This window comes from Brachyhypopomus gauderio, chromosome 1 (genome assembly GCF_052324685.1).
Source record: "Brachyhypopomus gauderio isolate BG-103 chromosome 1, BGAUD_0.2, whole genome shotgun sequence".
Lineage (NCBI taxonomy): Eukaryota > Metazoa > Chordata > Actinopteri > Gymnotiformes > Hypopomidae > Brachyhypopomus > Brachyhypopomus gauderio.
The window spans coordinates 43692108-43714908 of NC_135211.1; the positions used below are offsets into that span (position 1 = coordinate 43692108).

At 41.0% G+C, this 22801-nt stretch overlaps 1 protein-coding gene across 16 annotated transcripts in view; it reads left to right on the plus strand.

Moving 5' to 3' along the window:
• The window catches only part of LOC143521618 (uncharacterized), a 316853-nt gene that overhangs the window by 44505 nt on the left and 249547 nt on the right, over positions 1 to 22801 (plus strand). For 2 of the 16 annotated variants that reach the window (XM_077014795.1, XM_077014805.1), the window contains exons 1-4: positions 13633 to 13892; positions 19193 to 19544; positions 19770 to 21426; positions 21541 to 21810. The exons of the other annotated variants lie outside the window; for them this stretch is intronic. In XM_077014795.1, coding sequence (XP_076870910.1) covers positions 19214 to 19544; positions 19770 to 21426; positions 21541 to 21810 — 2258 coding nt within the window. In that variant the 5' untranslated portion in view covers positions 13633 to 13892; positions 19193 to 19213. Of the gene's footprint in view, positions 1 to 13632; positions 13893 to 19192; positions 19545 to 19769; positions 21427 to 21540; positions 21811 to 22801 lie in introns of those variants that run through there. 16 annotated transcript variants of the gene reach the window in all.

The following is a 22801-nucleotide window of genomic DNA, read 5'->3' on the forward strand; positions in this document are numbered from 1 at the left end:
TCACTTCAAACTACGGACAAAACAGCTTGCACTCATAACAACACAGTCCTGCGAGTAGATAGACGTCTACTGATACCAACATATGTGTTTTGTGCACTTCACCCACCTGTTTAATACAACACAGCACAGTACAACGTTAGCGCTATTCATCTATTGACTATACGTCTGAGCTCACTTGACCTCTTAGCGCTATGGTTGCCATCTGCTGGCGTAGCATGTGCACTGCACTCCCATTTGGCAGGTGGAATTTATCTTTCGGTGCCACATCTGAACATTAAAACCGGAAAGTGAACAAAACTTCAGCCTCAATAAAATGAAAACTTATAGGGGGATGTACTTTCTCAACATTCATGTCCTGGGTGCCACACATGTTCTGTTGATGCAGCACCAGTGGCGGATCTAGCCAATTTGGGGCCCTAGGCAAAATATAAGCAAGGGGCCCTCATTCTTGAAACACACACACAAACCAAATAACCATCCCAATACCCTTGCTTTAAACCAGTGGTTCCCAAAGTGGGGGGCGCGCCCCCTAGGTGGGGCGCGGAGCTATTGCAGGGGGGGCGCGGAGCTTGAAAGTAAAACGTGCACATGTGTCAATATTAGGGATGCACCGATTCCGATATTAATATCAGAAACAATTCTAGATCGGGTATCGGGGACAATGTGACCATAAAAACAGATCTATTCAGTCAAATTCTATGCTTGTATTCAGGGCCGGCGCTAGGGGGGGGCAGAGGGGGGCATTGCCCCCCCAAATTGTGTCTTTGCCCCCCCAAGCACAATGCAAGCAACGGCTTTTTTTTATTATATCTGAACCAATCACAAAAATGCATTTTGCTTTACAGCGTGAAGATATTTCCTTGCTTATTCCTGATTGGCTCTTTGAGTCATATAAAAATCGGCAGACCGCCCCAAACGGTTCAGTTCGGCAGTATATGTTCTGTTAGTGTGAGGGAAAGACAGGTATACTGGTAAACACTCTTCTGAGTTTAACACTAGCAAGACTGAAATTTCAGGATCTCCAGGACATCACCCCTCCTTCTTGCTAGCAATTAGCCATCCTTTTATTATGCAAATGCGGAGCACTGAGGCAGCAGGTCAAACACTAATATGGCTAAAAGTACGAGGAGTTTCGCAGGCAAACCGCGCAGACCCCCGCTCTCCTTTCCACAGAAAACCAGCTTATCTGTATATCACAGCTTCAAGAAGCAATTCGAAAGTTACAACCTGTGAAACTATCTTTTTTTTATAGTGCGAAGGTAATTATTCCTATGATGAATAGGAATTAAACTGACTTCCACATGGTAATATTTGCTTAACTGTGGTTTTTCGTTGCTTTAATGTTACTCACCTCTTACATAGGTGTTGCTTAAATTATTTTATTAGCCGTTAGCGGTTAGGCTAACTTGGTTCTCCTAAACCTGCGCGAACGGCGGAAGCGTTTAAATACTTGCCGCGCAGTGTTGTCCGAAACGATATGTGGTAATAAAAAAACAGGGGAATAAACATTTACCTGACGAATTTTAATGTTGCTTTTTCAGATTTGAAAAGTGCTGGAATTTAGGCTAAAGTACTTGAAAATGTTGAAATTGTAACTACTTCGTTTCACAACAAATATCTGTCTGACTGATCAGTTCTCTTGTCTTAGGTTAACAAATACGAGCCTCTTGCAATTCCAGGACGAAACATGAGAGAACGTGAAGATTCATTCTCTCCTTTTGCCTGTCTTACTAGTCTGTTCTTCTTGTTATTGTCTCTGCCAAGTTTCTATTGTTTTTGAACTTTCAGAATTTTGAACTTTTAAAACTTTCTTTTCAAGTCTCATTCTCTCTCATTTGAAGTTGAATCATCTGACATCAGCTGTGTATAGCTGAGAGGCATTGTATACATTCTACAGTCTGAACCTGCGAGCTTTGGCTTCTTGTGATCACTGAGTCCATGTCCAGTGTTTTTGTGTACAATTGAACAACGCTCAGAGTCTGTCAACTTTCCTGGCCAATGTGCAAGGTCAGGCTATTATTAAATTGTCTCCACTGCTCCTGGTGCACTGAAAAAACATTACATTATTGATGCTAAACCGATATAATGTGCAGCCCAAAAAATTTATGTTTATTTGATTTGTTGTATGTAATTGTTTTGCTTAGTGCATACAGTAATGTTGGTGCATGTTTTAAAAAGGCCTTACAATAAACATGGTCTTTTAAGTTTGTAGTTTTCACTAAAGCAAAAGTAGCTTTTGTGTATGGGGAAAAATAAGAAATGTTATTGTCCTTGGTTTAGTAAGTTTTCTGCTTGTGACTAATCAGTGTAGGACTTATTCACCACCAAATAATCTTCATCTTCCTCTGCTTCAGCTTCCATAGACACCACTTCATTTTCCTCAACAGCGGAGCCTGAGCATGTCGCGGGTTCAGGAGGTGTAGAAAAAAGAGGTCAATTTTGGCAGTGCAAATGCAATTCTTTTGCTCTCTGCCCGTTTCTTTCATTTAGCAGAACCACTTTCATAACTCCGCTTCATTTTCACTGTGACAGCTTTCACTCTAGTCGCGTACAGTTCCCGCTGTTTTGGTTTGAAGTCACGTCGTGTCGCACATTGCTATGTCATCACATTATGGACTAGTTCAATGCAAGCAACGGAGGGGGGTATGTGTGTATGGACAATTAGTATTTAGACATTAATTCGGTATTCTACTGATATTTCTGTTGTTTTTTTATAGAAATATGGTTTTCTTTACTTTACATAAGTAAAAAATTAACATTGTTTTTTGTGTATTTACTGTAGCTGGGATGGTCAGATTTGGGGGCCCCTATGGAGGACAGATTTGGTCGGGGGTCCTAGGCAAATGCCTAGGTTTGCCTAATTAAAGAACCGCCTCTGTGCAGCACTTATGTTTGATGTGATCTCTCTCTTGATTTCAAGTGTTGAACAAAGATGGGAACAAGTTTTGAATTCAGGGTTGGGACCATTTATATTTAGTGTCCTGAATGATGGAAAATTAGGTGATTATATAAATATCTGACATATCAGTTCATGTCTTATCAGAGAGTGTGTGAGGCATGGATGGATTAAAACTATTTGATCAGGATATGACTGTCGCGGTACAGCCCCCGACCCCTCCCCTTTGGGCGTGTGTTTGTCATCTATGTCTAGACGTCTGCGTCTGTGGATCTTCGTGGGTGTGGAAGTGTCTGAATGTGTTCATCAGTCTCACCTGTGGCTCGTCTCGTTATCACTTGGGGCTCATATGGTTTTGTCTACTTAATGTGCGTTCGCGCAGTGTCCCGTGCTCGTCTTTGTTGGAATCATACTTCACGTTAGATGTGTGTTATACGTGCGCTGTCTGCGCTATTTTGTATGTTTAATAAAAGTGACGTTTGCGCCGAAGACAGGACTCCATGCCTCATCCTTATCCCGCACCCCAGCGTCACAATGACCCTAAAACCCTTAAAGGTCATGACACATACCTGCTATTGAAATCAGGATTATAAACACACGTGCTTGCTATGTAGTTTCATCACACTAGTTATACAGCTGAGGAGTCTAGTAAAAAGTGAAATGTATGCATACAAATGAAATATTTCTAAAATGTGCATAGAAACACACTCATGAGATTTCAGTGTCATGACTAGATCATGTTTAATCACTGACTACGCTTGTATGTTTGATTACTGTATCTCCGAGTTGCTTAAACACATTTCCTGAATTTCCTCTCCCTTTCTCAACAGTAAACACAAAACCCAAAATATAAGATACATTTACAAAACCTCTGACCTGTCCTGAAAAATCAGTCAGTTAGCTCAAACCCAATTTATTTTGCTCAAATCACAGTCTTCATATGTCACACAAAATCAGCTAATGCATAAATGCTACACAGCAGTTATTACACACTACATAAACACTGCAACACTCTGTTTAGCATAGCATAGCATTTTTCATGTATTTTGCATTATGCTTAATGATGTATCAATATGTATATTAGAAAACCAACAAAGAAGTACAGCATATGAACTGCAACATTTTAATTCATTTATTAGCATTTGCATATTCAGTACACAATGTCATTAATTTTGCAGTCAGCACTGTGCCTCTGAGCTGGGTCAGGACACACACACACACACAGAACCTCATTACACCACAGGCAATATTCTCCCTCGCTAGGCAACAGAAGTAGAATCCTGTTTAATGGTGAATCCAGCATTGACAAGAATCCACTTGTATGACATCACATGCTGCATTCCACTGAGATTGTCCTGGTTATTGGGGATACGTTCACAAACCTTTGGTCACAAACCATGCTGAGAAGAGTTCTTTTGGGTTTAGGAAGGGGGAGTAGGATTAGAGGCACATACCTATGAAATGGTGGTTACTGTATTAATAAACCATTCATGTTGACTTTGACAACAGTGAAAGACGGCCTTGTCCCAAACGATGGTGTACACAGGGTCTTCTCTGAGCTCAGGATCTCCATGCTCAAGTCCAAACAAAACATCCCATAGTTCATCCAAAGATGTTATATGTCCAGAAATGTTAGAAGATGTTCAGGGATGTTAGAAGTTGGTCAGTGGCATGCACAGACATTTTGGGGGGCAAGTGCTCAGGGGGAAAAAGGGCACTTTTTAGCGCACGTGGAACACTTCATTATAAAAAAATTACACGCACATGTTGAATGAAATTTGACTTTTATTTGTAACATTCTCTAAACGTGAGTTTTCAATGGAAAAAAAGTCACACCACCAACTGATGAAATCCATATCCAATATTAACTATTTACAGTCATTGTTAAAGCTCCTTTACTTTTTCTCTTTTCAGCTCCTTTTCCAGCTCTCCTTGTTGGCATTGTGCTGCAATTAGTAAATCAATATAGGCCTACAATTAAGACAGTAAAAAGACCAAAAAGTATGAAAAGGAGTTATAGGCTACTGAATGTTGTCATTACATGAATGCAGATGGGCATTTTTCACAGGTAATGGGGAACTTCCCGTTTCTTCTTTCACAAATGAATGTGTTAATTTATGTTGTCTAACAAAACCTATACAACAGAAAATGTTCAGCTTAACACATAGATTTGCAAACTCTACCTTAATTATTTGTATGTGGTCGTCCTCACGTTATCTATCATTGATTTGGGCTAGAGCGACTAGTTTATCAGGTGACCAGTCGGCTAAAAATGCTTAGTAGTTTGGTGCTGTATGAGACATTTAACTGCATAACAAAATGATTTCACGTTGGGCTTAGAGGGCAAACGGTGCGATTGTACTTGGTGTGTATGTGACCTGGCTGGTGGGGACGGGAGAAGAAGTCTATCTGTGAGCGTGTGTGCTGTGCTGAAGACGCTTCCTTCCACTCGCTGAACTAAACTGCTGCTGCAGCGCATCTGGTGTTAAAGCAGTGGTTCCCAAAGTGGGGGGCGCGCCCCCTAGGTGGGGCGCGGAGCTATTGCAGGGGGGGCGCGGAGCTTGAAAGTAAAACGTGCACATGTGTCAATATTAGGGATGCACCGATTCCGATATTAATATCTGAAAAAATTCTAGATCGGGTATCGGGGACAATGTGACCGATCCATAAAAACAGATCTATTCAGTCTAATTCTATGCTTGTATTGCTTGCTTTTCGGAGTTAGTTCAACCTAATACTCGCGCTGGTGGTATTCCACTTATTCCGTTGATTTGCTGGTTGACCAAAATAAACCTGGGCTCCAGCAATACTTCACTGTTCATACATGAACTGGTGAGTTGTCCAAAGCTCATTTAATGCGTTACTTACAGAAATAAAATAAAGAGCAGTGGTCTGACTCGGTCTACGACAGAAAGCTAAAAAAACAATATTCCATACGCGCGCTCAACTCGCTCCCTTAAAGAGACAGTACACATATTTCTGGCCGTTACATGCTTTGTGCTCTGCGTGATGTCTGCGCTTGCAAACTAGCCGCATATGTATTGCTGTTTCTCTTATTTCATCTCCTTATTTGTTTTTAATTATATTTAGAATTCTTGAACCATTTAAAAGGTTTCTTGCAGTTATTTTTTCACGTTTGACCAAAGTTGTGAACCTATTGTTTTTGTAAGTTTCAGGTTCTTTGGTATTATTTATTTTACATTCAATGTTATATTCATAATTGCACTGACTGAACAAATGCAAGTTGTGTTGTTTTTACATGTTTTATGTGTGTTTAAGTGTGCTATACTGGTGCAGAGTTTTCAATAAACTTGTAATTCAGTATGTCTGTGTTTAAAAAAAAAATGCTTTAAGTCGATTCAGCACAGTTTTACTCTATCAGATCGGTATCGGCAGAGGCGGTCTTTGCATAGAGGCATGGCTAGGCAACTGCCTTGGGCCCCTCCCACTGCAGCCCACTGTAGGGGCCCCCTGATTAGCTGACTTATTTTTCGCATATTAATGTTGATGGGCCCCCTACCTAATTTCGCCTTGAGCCCCCAAATTGCTAAGTCCGCCACTGGGTATCGGATCAGTATCGGTCGATACGAAGCCTCAGATATCTGAATCGGTATCAGAAGTGAAAAACGTGAATCGGTGCATCCCTAGTCAATATGAGGGGGGGGGGTGTAGGGGGGGCACAAAAATATTCTCATCTACTAAAGGGGGGCACGGCAGAAAAAGTTTGGGAACCACTGTGTTAAAGGAAGAGAGAGGTCGGGTGTGTGTGAGGTGGTGGCGCATTTCAGGGCATTGATTTTAATCGCTCAGGTTTTCAAAATATCATTTCAAACCGACCTCAGTAAATTATTAATAATAATAAAAAAACACGAAGTTTCAAAAGGGCACTTTCGTTGATAAAGGGCAGAGTTGGTGGTGCTTTAACACCACCTGATGTCTATTTCTGCACGCCACTGTCAGAGATTTTAGGTGTTCTGTTATAAGGCCTTAATGTAAAATGGTGATGTAGAACTCTTATTATTGTTGATGACCACACAGGGTCACAGAAATTAAGCAGCAGTGTCAAACTGGCCAGAAATGAAGTACTAGCTCTGTTTTTATGTTGCATCCATCACCTTTAATCCATCACCTGTCCACCATTTGTACAAAGGCAAGGAAGCTGATGGGCTATTTTAGGAGCAGCACAACTGCCAAAGTCAGTAACTTTTATTTTCATATTGTTTACACATTTTGTATTGCTACATATGTAACACATTTTATCACTTAACACTTTCTTTTTATCTTTAAAGGAGAAGCTGGACCTTGTTCAAGAGCACATGAGAAAACCAAAAAAGAAATTGATTCAGGAGGTTGAAACAAGATGGAACAGCACATTTCAAATGCTGGAGTGAGTAGCAGAACTCGGGGAGCCTGTGGGGGCAGCTTTGGCTGGCTTACAAACTGACATTCCTGCGCTGACCTCTGATGATTACAATAATATCTGTGCGTGCCTGTCTATACTGTCTCCTTTTCACGAGGCTACTATAGAGCTGTCGGAGGAGAAAAGGGTATCTGGCTCCAGAGTGGTGCCATTATTGAAAATGGTTGAAAAGATGCTCCAGGAAGAGGCAGCAAAGGCAACAGTCCCAGTAGCTAGGGCGCTGGGGGAGCACCTCATCAGACACCTTAGGGAAAGGCTTGACAAAATCCAAAGCATGAGCATTATGTCACTGGCAACACTACAGACCCAAGGTACAAATCACTCTGTTTCTTTAGCCCAACAAAGGCAGATGAAGCAATAAAACGACTCACCTCTGAATGTGACAGTGTAATCTCCAGAGAATCACATCCATCTTCAGCTGCAGCTTCAACATCACAGGATGCTGCAGCTGAAAGACCTGGTCAGTATTTTTGCTTTGGTTTAAAGTCAGTTTTGAATTATGACCTCATTTATATTAATCTGTTGCTTCTTAGGAAGCAAACTCTGGTTTCATTTAGATGCCATGGTCACCGAGTCCAGAGGAATTCACAGTGTCACTGCTGATGCCACAGTGGAAGTGCAGAGATACCTGGCGGAGCGCAACATTGAGCGAACAGAGGATCCTCATCAGTACTGGGAGAGACAGAGGTGCATATATCCAAGCCTATACAGTAGGGTGCAACTATCGAATATTTTTGAAATCGAGTATTCTGTCAATTTTTCCATTGATTAATCGAGTAATCGGCTAAAATCACCACTTTTGTGTTTTTAACGGAAATTGTTGGGGGGGGGGGGGGGGGGGGGGGGGGGCATACCGGAGCGGAGCTCGGAGAGGTCGTTTTCTGCATGGTCCTAGCGCTAGATTCATCGCTATTTAAATATTTGTTTTTTAACCGTTAAAAAGTGGGGGGGACATGGCTTCGTCGCTATTTAAATATTTCGTTTTAACTGTAAAAACTGGGGGGGACCAAAGCCGGCTTTTGAAAAAGTGGGGGGACCCCCCCCCCCCACACCACCCCCCCCCCCCCCCCCCCCCCCCCCCCCCCCCCCAAATTATGTCCGCGTGTGTGTGTGTGTTTGGAGGGAGAGATGAGATGATAAATTACATGAGTGAGATCATTTGCTGTCTTGCTACTTATTATGTCTAGTCACTATCGACTCATAACACATGCTATTGTCACGTATGACCGTGTCCCCCTCCGTTAGCTGTCACTCCGAACCCCTCGTGTCTGTGTTCCGTACCTGTTTACCCCGCCCCGCTCGTTTGTCTCTGTGATTACCTCGTTTGTTCCCACGCCCCTTGTTATTACCGTCACCTGCCCCTTGTTTAATGTCTGTGTACATAAGCCCCTGAGTCTCCCTTGTCCTTCGTCCGGTATTTTGAATATTTGTGATCGTGTCTGTCCCATTGCTGTTTTCTGTACCCGACCGTTTTCGTGTTTCTCCTGTTTCCTGTGCTCCCTGTCTTGTAATGCCTGTCTTTGCGTGTTTCACGGACTGCCCTCCTGCTATCGACCCTGCCTGGCTTTCAGACGATGATTACGGTATTCCCCTGAATAAATCTCGCTCTTCTCAGCACTTGTGTCCGTCCTCTCGCTCCGTGGCGCGAGCCACGTTACAGCTATATATAATTATAACTACTGTGCATTATAACAAGCACTAGTCTTTATATCAGTTATAATCAGGGCTCTCAAGTCTCACGCATTGAGCGTGTGACACACGCATTTGACCGTCTTCACACGCTCACACGCCACACTTCCGATTTCACACGGCCAGAAAAAAAAACTAGTTTATTTACCTCCGATCCATATCTCAGTCCCCCCAGGATTTCGCGGGCCTTTTTTGTGATTGTTGCGGGCTAAAATGGTTGATGTTGCGGGTGTTTTTCAAAGAAATTGCGATGGAAGTTGCGGTGTGTTTTTGCTTTTTTGTGAGTACATTACAATAGGGAGTAAATGTTGTATGGTTTCCTCTATTTAGTAGTCCATTTTAATTATCTATTTACCTATTTATTCAGGGTTGCCAACTTTTCAAGATCGCTTGAAGTGAGATTTGAACCTTTTGGGGGGGGGGGGGGGGGGGGGGGGGGGGGGGTTAGCGAACGTAAGTTGTTACCGGGCGGCCTGTAAAATGGACACAAATTAAGTATTATATCGACATCGATCGCCAGTGGTTGGCGCCAGAGCGAACTAGTAACTCATAGATATGGATCAGAGATAAATACATTTTATCTCTGACTTTAAACTTTATCTCAGTTCAAAGTTTAAACTTATAAACTTTATCTCAGACCCTCGCCGCTTGCGTGCGCTGCAGTGACTTCGCGGGCTACCGTTGCATTGTGGGGAATGTAGTGTTTGTGCGTGCAAAACACCATCGGGCGGCTGTGGCCTGCGGGCCGGTTCTACGACAGAAAGCTAGACAGTTAACGTTCAACAGTTAACGTTCGCCACCCCCGTCAACAACTCTCACACTCTCACATGAATCCAAAACTTGAGAGCCCTGGTTATAATCATAAACATAACTTGGAGAGGCTCCTAAACCGCTTGGAGAAGCGCAGTTCACGTGCGGATGCTTTCGGTTTAGGTGCTGAAGTATTGAGGAAGTACTTATGGTAGGCCAGGTCTGTTTTACAGTAAATACACTGCACTACGTTGTCCTCCTTGCGCAGCGAAAAATGGTCTCACACTTTTGACATTTTTGCCTTTTTACGGACACCGCTATCTTCATTTTCCGCCATTCCCATCAAAACAAATCACGCCGCCTTAAACCTGTGCGTCAGTTATAACAGTCCGTGTAAAACAATGATACCGGAGCTGCGTAGTAGTACAAAGCGGGATTGATACGACAATAGAAACATTTAAAATAGATGGTGACATAAATTAAATGAAGCCGAAGTAATTTTTGTAATCGAATTACTCGAGTTACTCGAAGAATCGTTTCAGCTCTACTATATTCTTTATTCTTTATTAAACGGGTCCCCATTAGCTTCTGCCTCAGCAGAAGCTACTCTTCCTGAGGCCCACAAAAACATATTAAACAACACAATCAACAAAAAATAAAAATAAATAAAAATAAAATAAAATAAAAATAGCCAGCGCTAACCTACATAACAAAGAGGCCAACACCCAGTAATCTAAACAAGACCAACTGGCTGAAAACACCTTCTAGTTATAAACAAAACAAAACAAGAAAATTCACAGTTAAATCAAGGTCACTGAATTAAGAAAACAAGAAATTTTTACCCAAGTAATATTTGATTGTAAATGATAGATTTCCTAAGAATAACTTTGAATCTATTGTACATTTCCAAATCTGTTAATCCTGATGGCAACATATTCCAACAAGAAGCAGCTCTATATAAAACAGTATTTTTTAATGCATTTGTTCGTGGCAGAGGTAATATGAAAGAAACAACAGAAGCTCGTCTTGTATTAAAAGTATGTCTGTTTGAAGTGGGTAGCAGCTGTGAATAAATGTAAAAAGGTTTTTGTAGCGTTTTAATTTTATGTAAAAAAAGCAATAGACAGTATGCAGCCCTGTCTCTAACCTTCATCCAACACAGTTCCTGATGCATCTGATCAACATTGGTCCTGAAATCACAGCCCAATGCTAATCTTGCAGCTTTATTTTGAACTATCTGAAGTTTGACCAAATCCTTTTTTGAGGCACCGGACCAAACAACTGAACAGTAGTCCAGATGACATAAAACTATAGATTGTAGTACCATTTTCCTAATTTTTGAGGACATAAAATGAGCATTATATCTGACAATAGCAGTATTTCTGCTCATTTTGTTTACCACCTTCTGAATATGTGCAGACCAAGATAATGTGTGATCTATTGTAACACCAAGCAATTTGATTTCTGTAATTTGTTCAATTTGATTATTATTTAAAAAAATATTTAATTTTGGAGTCTGTCTCATTAAATATTTAGAACCTAATACCATACATTTAGTCTTTACCACATTTAGTTTCAACCTATTATCTGATACCCACTCATAAACATACATCAATTCTTTTTGCAATACATCATTTACCTGATTCAAACAATCAGAAGAAACATACAATGTCATATCATCCGCATACACAATCGAAGAAGCATTACACAACATGCACGGCAAATCATTAACATAAATACTATACAAAAGAGGACCCAAACAACTCCCCTGCGGCACACCACACGGAAATGTCAAAACTTCAGAACAAAAGCTATTAAACATTACACATTGTTTTCTATTACTTAGATACCTACTCATCAGAGTAACAGCTCGTTTATCAAAACCATATGCAGATAACTTCATTAGCAACAGTTCATGATCAACAATATCAAAAGCAGCACTGAAATCAAGAAACACAGCTCCAACCAATCGTTTCCTGTCAATTTCTTTTAACCAATCATCAGTCATAGCTGTTAATGCCGTACATGTTGAATAACCCTCCTTATATGCATGTTGAAAATCAGCAAAAATACCATTCCTAATAAAGTAAGACTGAATCTGTTTAAACACATACAGGCTTGCTGTGGGACACTTGTGCACCCCTGCCTCCTCAGTATCATGTGAAAGGGTTTTCTCCAAAGCTGGAGAGGTCATCTCCAAGAAAAGAAACCGGCTGAGTCTAAGCACAATAGAAAAAATATTGTTTCTTAATAAAAATGTATAGAATCAATTATTATACAATCACTGTCTCATCTCTTGAAAGCACTGCAACAGTTTTAACACAAACATCTCATGTCCTATTGCAGTGGTCCCCAACCTTTTTGTACCACGGACCGGTTACATGTCAGACAATATTTTCCTGGACTGGCCTTTAAAGTGTGTGTGTGTGTGTGTGTGTGTGTGGGGGGGGGGGGGGGGGGGGGGGGGGGGGGGGTTATATTTTTCAAAATAAAACATCACTCAGATTCTGATCGTCAATAGAATATATATATATATATATATATATATATATATATATATATATATATATATATATATATATATATATATATATATATATAATAAGATTAAATATATATAATTTTTTTTCTGTGCAGCCTGGTACCAAATTACCAAATGACTGTATTTATTTATTGACTGAAATCATACTGGCAAGTTATGACAAACAGACCTCTATTAGCATTTCCCACACATTAATCAACAAACTAGATGAACAAATTAATCAAATTAAGGTGTTTGTATTTCTGTTCTTGGCAGTGATCATTCCTTCCTGTGCTGACAATGTTAACAAATAGTTGAAATGATAATAAAGGTGTTGACGGCCTTAAAAGAAATCGCCCGCAGACGAACAGCAGCAAATCCAATGCTGATGGCCAGACTAGAACGTGCGTCTGGCGATGTCGGCGCCCTGAATTTAAAGCCCATGTTATGGCCTCATGGAGTCCAGGAAAACACAGGAGTGTGTGGAGTAAATTTCATTTACAGAATAACCGCAGGGATTCAGAATTCAACACTTATCACGATGCAGTATCATATTAAATCGTGGTGCTGGCAGTACCCAGCGGTATAGTGGCGGGTGCCACTCGCCGCTCGTAGTGCTTTAAATTACGCCAATGGGGTGGATAACACGAGTATACACTGATAAACATATGTAATAAATGCTTTTTTACTTTCGGTGCTTCCGCTAGCTGTAGCCTAAACCTGTTATAATCTAACTTCCACATATCGTCAAACAAATTTCTGCTAAAGTCAGAACTCATAATTTAGGAACTTTGTAAAAACATTGTTAACAGGATTCGTTACACGTTTAAATGTAGCACAGTTACTCTATTGTAGTGTGATATAAAGGAAACCTCCGCTTCTTTATGAGTCCTTATGCTGCATTCAAGTGGAAGTCGGGCAGTAGATTTCTCCGAGGTGAAACTCGTTCACGCGACTTGCTCGCGTTCATGTGGTTTGTGTGTGTGAAATGAAAGTAAAATGGAGGCTGTCGAACGTTTGTTCGTCGTTTGGCTAATCATCAGTATTTACAAATTGCATACACGTCAATTCATCATGTAATGTACACGATACTTAACAGTAGCTGCCACTATTCATAACTGTTTATATGTATGTGAACAAAATTTAAAAAAAATGATATTCTGTCAGCAAAACATTAGCTGTTGGTTTTAGTTTTTGAACACAAATGCAGCAAAATGTGTTGATAATAGAGGTTTAAAAATAACGTTACTATTGGAATTAGCGTACGAATTGTACATCATTATTTAGCATCTTACTGTTAATGTATTGTTCAGCCATTTTGGAAATAGCGTTTACGTCACAACTCGGCCAGTTCGTGCTGCATCGAAAATCTCCATGTGTCCGACTTCAGCTTCCGACATCAGAGGGTGTTCATGTCGTGCCCTCTGGTGGGAAACTCGGTTTTCCCATAAAACCGACACCACTTGAATGCAGCATTATATACAAACTGTGCTTGTGTAGACATTAAAAACACCCGTTATAAACCCGTTAGGATGTAGACTTAAGACCCAACACGGAAGAGAAACTAAAGTGAAACTAATCAGGAGTCCTGCGGATACTTCGACGCACTTTGGCAGGTGAGTGAAGGAAAAATTAAAAATGTTCTTCATAAATTGATATTTTGTATTTACAAACTTTTACCATTTGTAACAGTTTAACTACAGTAACAGTAAGAGTTGATATAGTAAACCGAACCAGTGAAAGTCAGACAGGTGGATGGATGAACGGTTAACCAAAGGATTATAGCCAACTGCATCATACGTTGGTATCAAATATATCATCTTCCTAGCTGCTTTTATACGATACTTGTTTATTTTCATTGTTTTGTATAAACCTATTGTTATTCTCAGGGACATTTCCAGCTTGACTTGGTTAAAGGAGGCTAAGCTAATTTACTAGATAACTTGTATATTCAGGGTGCATGGAAAGTAGCGAAAATTTTTTGGTTGTCATAGTTCTGACGGCTGTTTTGTCGAAAAAATGCTACCGTAACGAGTATCAGTATCTTATTTGAGCTACTATATCGAAAAGTGCTAGATACTTTATGGGTTTAAGTTTTCAGTTTTGTATGCTCCATAAACTAAGTGTTCGGTCCCTGTTTGGCACGTGGCAACAGGAAGTGACACTTAACGGCATTTCTGTTATTTTACTCCGTTACACATATATCACATAAAGGTACATCCTAACTCTCAGCATTATGACTTATTTAATAATAACATAATAATAACAAAAAAGGATAAAGTGTACTGCAAGAGCAACGGTAGCATGTTGTTATACACGGTTGTAATTTAGGCTATTAAAAATTTATTAATTCTAGTGTGCTGGGCGTTATGACTAAAATTCTATAGGCTATCACTGTATTTTTCGAAATTATATCGGTTTCACGGTATTTGACGGTTAGAAAGATGTCTCCACCTAAGTATTACATGTCATACAGATTTGCATGGCCCCAAATGATCAGTTTTCAAATGGTAGCACTAAAGTAGTGAATGTAGTTTGGAACTACAGTTCCAAAAATTGAGAGGTGCACCACCTCGCGGCGCGACAGCGGTATGGAGCTATTATAGTGTCACCAGAACCTGAACCTGAAATCATTATTACTTGAAAAAACAGTCTGTAAAATCCTTGCAGGTATGCAAAAATTCGAGTTAAAATTCAGGTTCAGGTCGAAATTCAGGTTCGGGTCGCAATTCAGGTTCAGGTCAAAATTCAGGTTCGGGTCGTAATTCAGGTTCGGGTCGAAATTCAGGTTCGGGTCGTAATTCAGGTTCGGGTCGAAATTCAGGTTCGGGTCGAAATTCAGGTTCAGGTTGAAATGCGGTTCATCCGGGATACGTAGGATGAGCAAAAAAACTCAGAGCTAATCGAACTGCATCTGGCCAATCACAAAACATATCAGAGGTCATTAAGAGGCGCGTCTTTCTGCTAAATCTCCTGTAAGGGTGCGCTCCCTGTTTGGCGTGTAAGTAGCATGTAAGCAGCACGAAAGTGACCACTGTGCCACCCAGAAATGGCACCTTGTGGCATCTGCCACATAATCGTGGCACTTATTGTGGCCAGTGCTGCGTGACTGTGGTCTCCGTTGTCCAGAAACGCCGCCTGCCTCTGCTGACAGACATCTAAAGAGTCTTGGGTGACTCTGCGTATCGGCCACTCTCTTATCACCTGCCAGTGATTTGAGTACCTGATTATGCCTCCATGTGTAACGTCCCTGTGACAAGAGGTATGTAAGTGGGTGAGGGGGGGTGAGGTTTGTGTGAGTGGTAGTGTGTGTAGGTTACTTAGGCTATGTGTCTCTCCCTGCTGAACCTAAGACTGAGATGAGTAAACGTGTGTGTGTGTGTAATCAACTGGGTAGGTACGGCTAGGGCAGTGTATGTGTGAAACCTATAGGTAGGCCTGTGCATGTGTAATAAAGAGAGAAAGTTTGGTGTGATTATGTGAAAGTGTCCATAAATTAGAGCTTTATATGTGAATGTGTGTGTGTTAGGATTTAATGGGCAGTGTCAGTTGTCACAGTGAACTCACATGTCTGACCTAACAGTGTATGTGCTCAATCTATGAGATGCATACACATAAGTAGGCATATGTGTTATGAGAAACAAAAAATTGGTGTGAATATTTAAAAGCATTCATGAGAAACAGCTGCATATGTTTACATAGGTGTAAACATGTGTGTGAATGTGTGTATATTGGGCAGTGTCAGATGTTACAGTGAATGCATATGTCTGACATGACAGTGTATGTACTCAATATGAAGAACACACATAAGTAGATGCGTGGGTGTCAAGCAGTGTTTTTGTGACCCCTAGATGTAGGCATGTGTCTGTGCCTATGGTATGGGTATGCCTGTGTAATACCTATGACGTTTTGTGTGATTATATGAAAGCATCCATGAGTTAGAGCTGTAGGCCTATATGTTTGTATAGGAAGGCATGTGTGTGTGTGTGTGTGTGTGTGTGAGAGAGAGAGAGAGAGAGAGAGAGAGAGAGTTTTTTAAGAACAGAAGCTAAATTTCAGTTTGTCTGTGTGTCTTTGTTACTTTCTGACGTTTGTATAGGTATGGCTAGGGCAATGTGTATGTGAAACCAGTAACGAGGCCTGTGTTTTAGTGAGTGCATATTAAATAGAGAGAGATAGAGGGAGACTATGGGTTGTTAAGTATTAGTACTACCAGCACTGCTCAGTATGGAAAATGAAAATATTAACTGTATAGCTGTTTATGGGCACTGGGATCTTTTGTTACCTTGTGTATGAATTTGGGCAGTACTTGCTAAATAACTCCCAAGGGAGCTAGAGGGTGCTACTTTTGATGTAGAAAGCATGCTAGCACACTTTTTAAGTTACCTTTAAAATAAAATAGCAAAATTAAAATTACTGTTGGGTCATCGCAGTGTAATTCTGGTCTCTCAGTCTAAGCAGTGAATTTAATCAAAAAGCAATACAAACTGTGACCAGGTACAAATCGGGGTAGTGAGTAGGGGTGCACGATATGGACTAGAATTGCGATGTGCGATAACATTGTTGGATATCCCGATATCGATGTGAACCACGATAAATTAAGATTAAAATACAGAAATGTAGTGTCTCTCTGAACAGCAGCACGTTAATTTGTTTTGTTTTTTACTGTGTAATGAATCCAGAATAATTCCAAATATTTTGCAGGTTTATTCAACAATAGATTCAATCTAGGTTTATACTTTCACGAGTGAGCGACTCCGCACACCTCGTTAACCTCCGCGAACGGCGGAAGCGTTTAATCTTGCCGTGTCACATTCTTTGGAGTGTTGTCCGAAACGATATGTAGGCCTAGTAGTATAAAAAAACACCCCTCAAATACAGGGGAATGAACTTTTACCTGAGCAATTTTAATGTTGCTTTGTGTTTCAGGTTTGAAAAGTGCTGGAATTTAGGCTAAAGTACTCGAAAATGCTTGAAATTGTAACTACTTCGTATATATATCTGTCTGACTGAACAATTCTCTTGTATTACGTTAACAAATACGAGCCTCTTGTAATTCCAGGACGAAACATGAGAGAACGTGAAGACATTAAGATTGGGCGTTTTGAAAGTAAATATCCATTAAATAATGTGATAAAAAAGCGAATTATTTCGAATCATTTAGAGTATATGTATAAATATTTAATTCAATTAAGTTTAACGTGCTGGGAATTATTGAAATAGACCTTGAAAGTGACGTACAAGTGCTTGAATTCCACCTTGTATAGGTGTATGAACCCTGCAAACATGACTGTTCTCATTGCGCTGAGACGCGGCGCGCGCGAACTTAACAAATTCGAGAGGTGCACGACCTCGTGAATCGACAGCGCGCGAGGCCATTGCACACGGGCGAAGCCACCGCGATTACGTTATTTTCGCCTCCCGGACCCTCGCGCCGCATCAAGTGTAAACCAGGCTTAAACCAAATCGCGTGTCTGATGAGCGTGTTCACCTCACTCCAGGGTTGCCAGGTCCTACAAAAATTTTCCGCACAAAATCTGCGAGTGTTAAGCCTGGTTTATACTCGACGCGCCGCGAGCGGCGCGAGGGTCCGCGCGGCGAAAATGACGTAATCGCTGTGGCTCCGCCCGTGCACCTCTCGAATTTTGTAACTTCGCGCGCGCGCCGCGCTTCAGCGCGATGGACAAAGTCATGTTTGCCGGGTTCATACACCTATACAAGGTGGAATTAATGCACTTGTACGTCACTTTAAAGGTCCATTTCAATATTTCCCAGCACGTTAAACTTAATTAAGTTAAATATTTATACATATACTCGAAATGAATCGAAATAATTCGCTTTTTTATCACATTCGTTTATGGTTGTTTATTTTCAAACGCCCAATCTTAACGTCTTCACGTTCTCTCATGTTTCGCCCTGGAATTACAAGAGGCTCGTATTTGTTAACGTATCGTTTCGGACAACACTGCAAAGTCATATTTATGTTTGATGCCTGATGTGTATATATATACGGTCTCTGGTCAGGTAAAAATGTTCTTTCCCCGGTTTTGGAGGGGTTTTTTATTCTCCACTGCCACCTATCGCCACCTATCGTTTCGGAGAACACTGCAGCGTGGCTCGCGACGTTCGCGAAAGTATAAACGCCTACACCGCTCGCGCAGGGTCGCGCGAGGTGGGCGGAGTCGCGCGCTACGGTCGCTCGCGAAAGTATAAACCAGGCTTTAGTTGTCGGCGGGGGGGTGGGGGGGGGTGGCGAGTGTGAAATGGAGACAAATTATGTATTATATCGCGATCGATTCTTAGTGTTGACTTGTAACTTCCGCAGTAGCCCAACTCAAAAGTAGCCCAAAAAACCGCACCCCGCGGCCCCAGAAATTTTACCCGCGGCTGGATTTTCAAACAAGCCCAATTTGGCGTGAAAACCGCGAACCTGGCAACTCTGCCTCACTCTGCCTCTTGCCTACTTACGTCACGTGATCATAGTCTGCAGCGCGAATAGCTCCCTCTATTGCTGGACGAGGATAATGCAATTTGAGTTTGCTGTTATTCAAGGAGTTATCGTGGCTCTTTCGATGTGTTTATCGTGAAATTTCACATCGCGATAACGATAAAAATACGATTAATCGTGCAGCCCTAGTAGTGAGTTTGAATTAAAAAGGACCTCTTGAAAGCAGGTGAAGCTTAATTCATACAGCGGATGACGCCAGTTGGAAAATATTTACTAAGCATCAGAATTAGGTTGAGGAAGTCACTGTTAATCCTTTCTTGTCCCTAGAGGTTGTTTAAAGTTACTTTTAATCATGCATGGTTCACAACAAATTTTATTTACTTCATTCTGATATGTTAAATTTAATTCTAGTATACCTCTATTTAATTTAACTTGAGTCCTAACTTTACTTTCTGTTTTATGTCTCAGGTGCTGGTGCAGAGCTGTATTATGGCTTGTACACACCAATCTGCTACTGATTATCTCAGAAATGCCCGGCCAGTTCTGATAACACATCTCCAGAACTTGCCTCTTATTACTGAGAATCTTTACCAGTGCAGGATTTTCAACGACCATGACATTGATGCTCTTAAAGCAGAGAGAACAGACCATGACAAAGCAAGTTTTATACTGGACTGTGTTCTTAAAAAGGGGGAAAGTGACAGCTATGAGTTACTCCGAATCATTGACATCACCAGAAACAAGACATTACATCCTGATTCACACATGTGGATCAGCTGTTTCCCCTTCAGGGAAGACACAGAGACTGACTACACTGTAGGTGAGTAATGTTCTTATGAAGACTGAAACACAATGATGAATAGCATCACCAAATTAATGTACAGCACATCTGCAGTGAATTAGTTACTATGACTATCTGTGAACGAATATGAATATTTCACATTAAATTTAGTATGCTTCGTTTTTTTTGCTTACAACAAGCAGACTATTTTTTACCATTAAAATTGAACTAATATTAGATTGGTTTTGCTTTTGTCATAATCAGGTATGACGCCTTGTCAAAGATACCAGAAACAACTTAAAGCCAAAGCCAAAAACATATCAAGGAGATGGTGGGATCAGTGCTGTAAACGCCTACAGGACAAAACAAGAACTCGCGTCACTTTTATACCTCTAGTCCTAGACACGGATACAAATTTAAACTCTGCACAAAATAAAATTAAAATGAAAAACAAAAAATGCAAGAAACTTCGGCCAAAAAAGTTAAAGAGTTACATTCCTGTGCAGAAACAGAATCTCTCACATCAGGACCTTCTGTGTAGTCACAAGAAAGCAATACAACTTATAGGTAAACCTGGAATAGGAAAGACAACAATAGTCCAGGAAATGCTCTCTCTCTGGTCCAAAAAAGACATCCAGGAATTAGACTACATGTTCTACTTTAATGAGAGTACATTAACCAACATCTCCAGCCCCACGAGTTTGGAATCTCTTCTGTTTGATATGTACCTAAAACCCCCAGAGAAAGACAGAAAGGAAGTGTTACAGGACATTGAGGAAAACTCAGACAATGTCACCATGGTGTTTGATGGTATCAGTACTTTTCAGCACAACCCTATTATAAAGAAGATTGTCGAGCGAGACCTTCTGCCTGAGGCGAAGATTGTGATCACATGCAGATCAGAGGAGGAAGATGAATTTCTTTTTGCAGACAGGGACACATGCAGAGTTTATGTAAAAGGGTTCAGTGAGGAGTCAATCCGGATGTACTTCACACAGACTATGGGTTCTGATATGGATTTGAACATTGTTTTGAACAATCAAGAACTATTCAGTCTGTGCCATGTTCCAATGTATGCACTCATGGTGGCAGCCTGTGTTTCGTTCAACAGTAGAACAGTTCCTATACGTTCAAAAACTGTCACAGAAATGTACGTCCACATCCTCCGTCAAGAGTTGATGAAAGCTAGAAGAAAGACCTCTGGGCAAGTAGATAATTATATAAAAGATAAGAGAGATCAACTTCATCACCTAATGGAATGTGCCTTTAATGCGACAAAGCAGAAAACTGTAAACCTTCCAGATATGGAGTGTGATGAGACTGAAATCAATGTCTTTCTAAAAAAAATCACAGTTGAGGATAGTGTCACGTCTGTTGAGAAATTCTATGCATTTCTGCATAACACAATGCAGGAATTTTTCTCAGCTCTGTGGTTGTTTTGGAATGCTGATGAAATTGACACGTTTCTACAGATGTGTCTGACAATGGAGAAAAAGCACATGAAACATGTGATTCCTTTCCTCTGTGGACTCCTCTCAGAACAGAACCTCAAACTACTAAAGAATCTTTTTACAGAGGATCAAATCAGAAAAGCCTCTGATGGGATGTTCACAAAAGTCCTGAACACATTTCTACAGCCTCAGCCAAATGGGCTGCTTGGGGGCGATGATGAAGTCAGTGTTCTTCTCTTTGTGTGTCAGTGCTTGTATGAGTCTCAGTCCCCTGAAGCTTGCTTGCTCTTCCTGGAGAAAATGAACTATGATCTAGACTTGAGTGGAGAAGACCTTGATCCACATCAGTGCTGTGCAGTGTCTTATGTGATCAGCCAGTCCAGAGAAAAGCAGGTTCATCTGAGCTTGGAAGACTGCATTATATCTGACACTGGGATTCAGATCATTCTCAGGTTCACGTCACATCTAAGGTATTTACTTACAGTTTTTGTGCTAATTTTATGTCCTTTAAATCATTGTTAAAAGAAGCATTCTACTGTTACTACCAATACTACTACTACTAATACTACGATTACCTTTTGTAGAGATAAGCCTTCTACTCTCTGTCAAGTTTGGATATCAGTGCTGTGCTGTGAGAAACGCAGAGATTTTGCAGCATTACTGGACATCTCTGGGAAAGAGATGCACCTTCCTGTCTCTGGTAAAGCATCCATGTTTAAGAAAGCTGGAGAGGTCATGAGTCAAAGCTCAGAGAAGATCAGCCTCCATCTCCACTGTACGGAAGATACTCAGAGGCTCAGCGGTGAACTTTATAACATGATCTTCAAGGCTCTTCCATATATGAAGTTCCTCAAGTGAGTAATGCAGCCCTGCCTTAATGCGCCGGTCATTTGACCACTATGATGTCTTACTAGAAGCGCTGCACCCTTTTGACCTACTTATACTTCGACAGGCCAAGTGCCGATTATTTGAGCACCGCATGCCCCCCCCCCCCCAATGAAATTTTTACACTGGATCCAATTTCTGAACCCTCCTTTCATGACTTTTCTCTGAATTGCCCTTTTTTAAATAAATTAGCATTCTTAAGTTGTTGTAGTCGTTCCTGTTAGTTTAAATCTATTTCAATGTGCATTTCAGAGTCAAATTTCAGAGTAAAATTTATTTATATATAGTGCATTTTACAACACATGTTGTCACAAAGCAGTTTTACAATCGTATGCATCCAGATCCCTAATGAGCAAGCCAACGGCATAGGGAAAAACACCCTATGATGGTGGGGATTAGAAAGAAATCTCAGGAGGACCAAGACTCAAAAGGGAACCCATCCTCCATTGGGCGGCCTGTTGGCACAAATCCATATTTGTGGACAAAAGGTGGTTCTACAGTTATAGTTAGGGATCTTGTTCCCTGGCCAAGTAGTCACAGTCCCTTCAGTGCAGATGGTGAGCCTCAGGTAGGAGCTAGCATCAGCACGTCCTCTTGTGGCAGTTGCACATCCACCGGCAAGCCAGACCATATCCCAGGTGCTTGTAGGTGCTTGCTATAGCAGTATAACTAAAGGGAGGGGTTCAGAGGTGACCACAGTCATGAGGGCTCACTCAGACATTGCTTTCCAGTCAAGTCATTGTCACGAGAGTGACACCATGACACAGCTGGATGACGGCATCAACATCTCAGATTACCAGAAATCTCAACTGGTGTTTTATTAAAAAGTTTATCTCAATTAAAAAGTTTTGGAACTAGGAGAAATCCAGCATTTTGGGAGCGCAAAAGGCTAGATGGGATGTAATAAGCAATGAGTTCACTCAGATATTGTGGGGCAAGACCATTTAACGCCTTATAGGT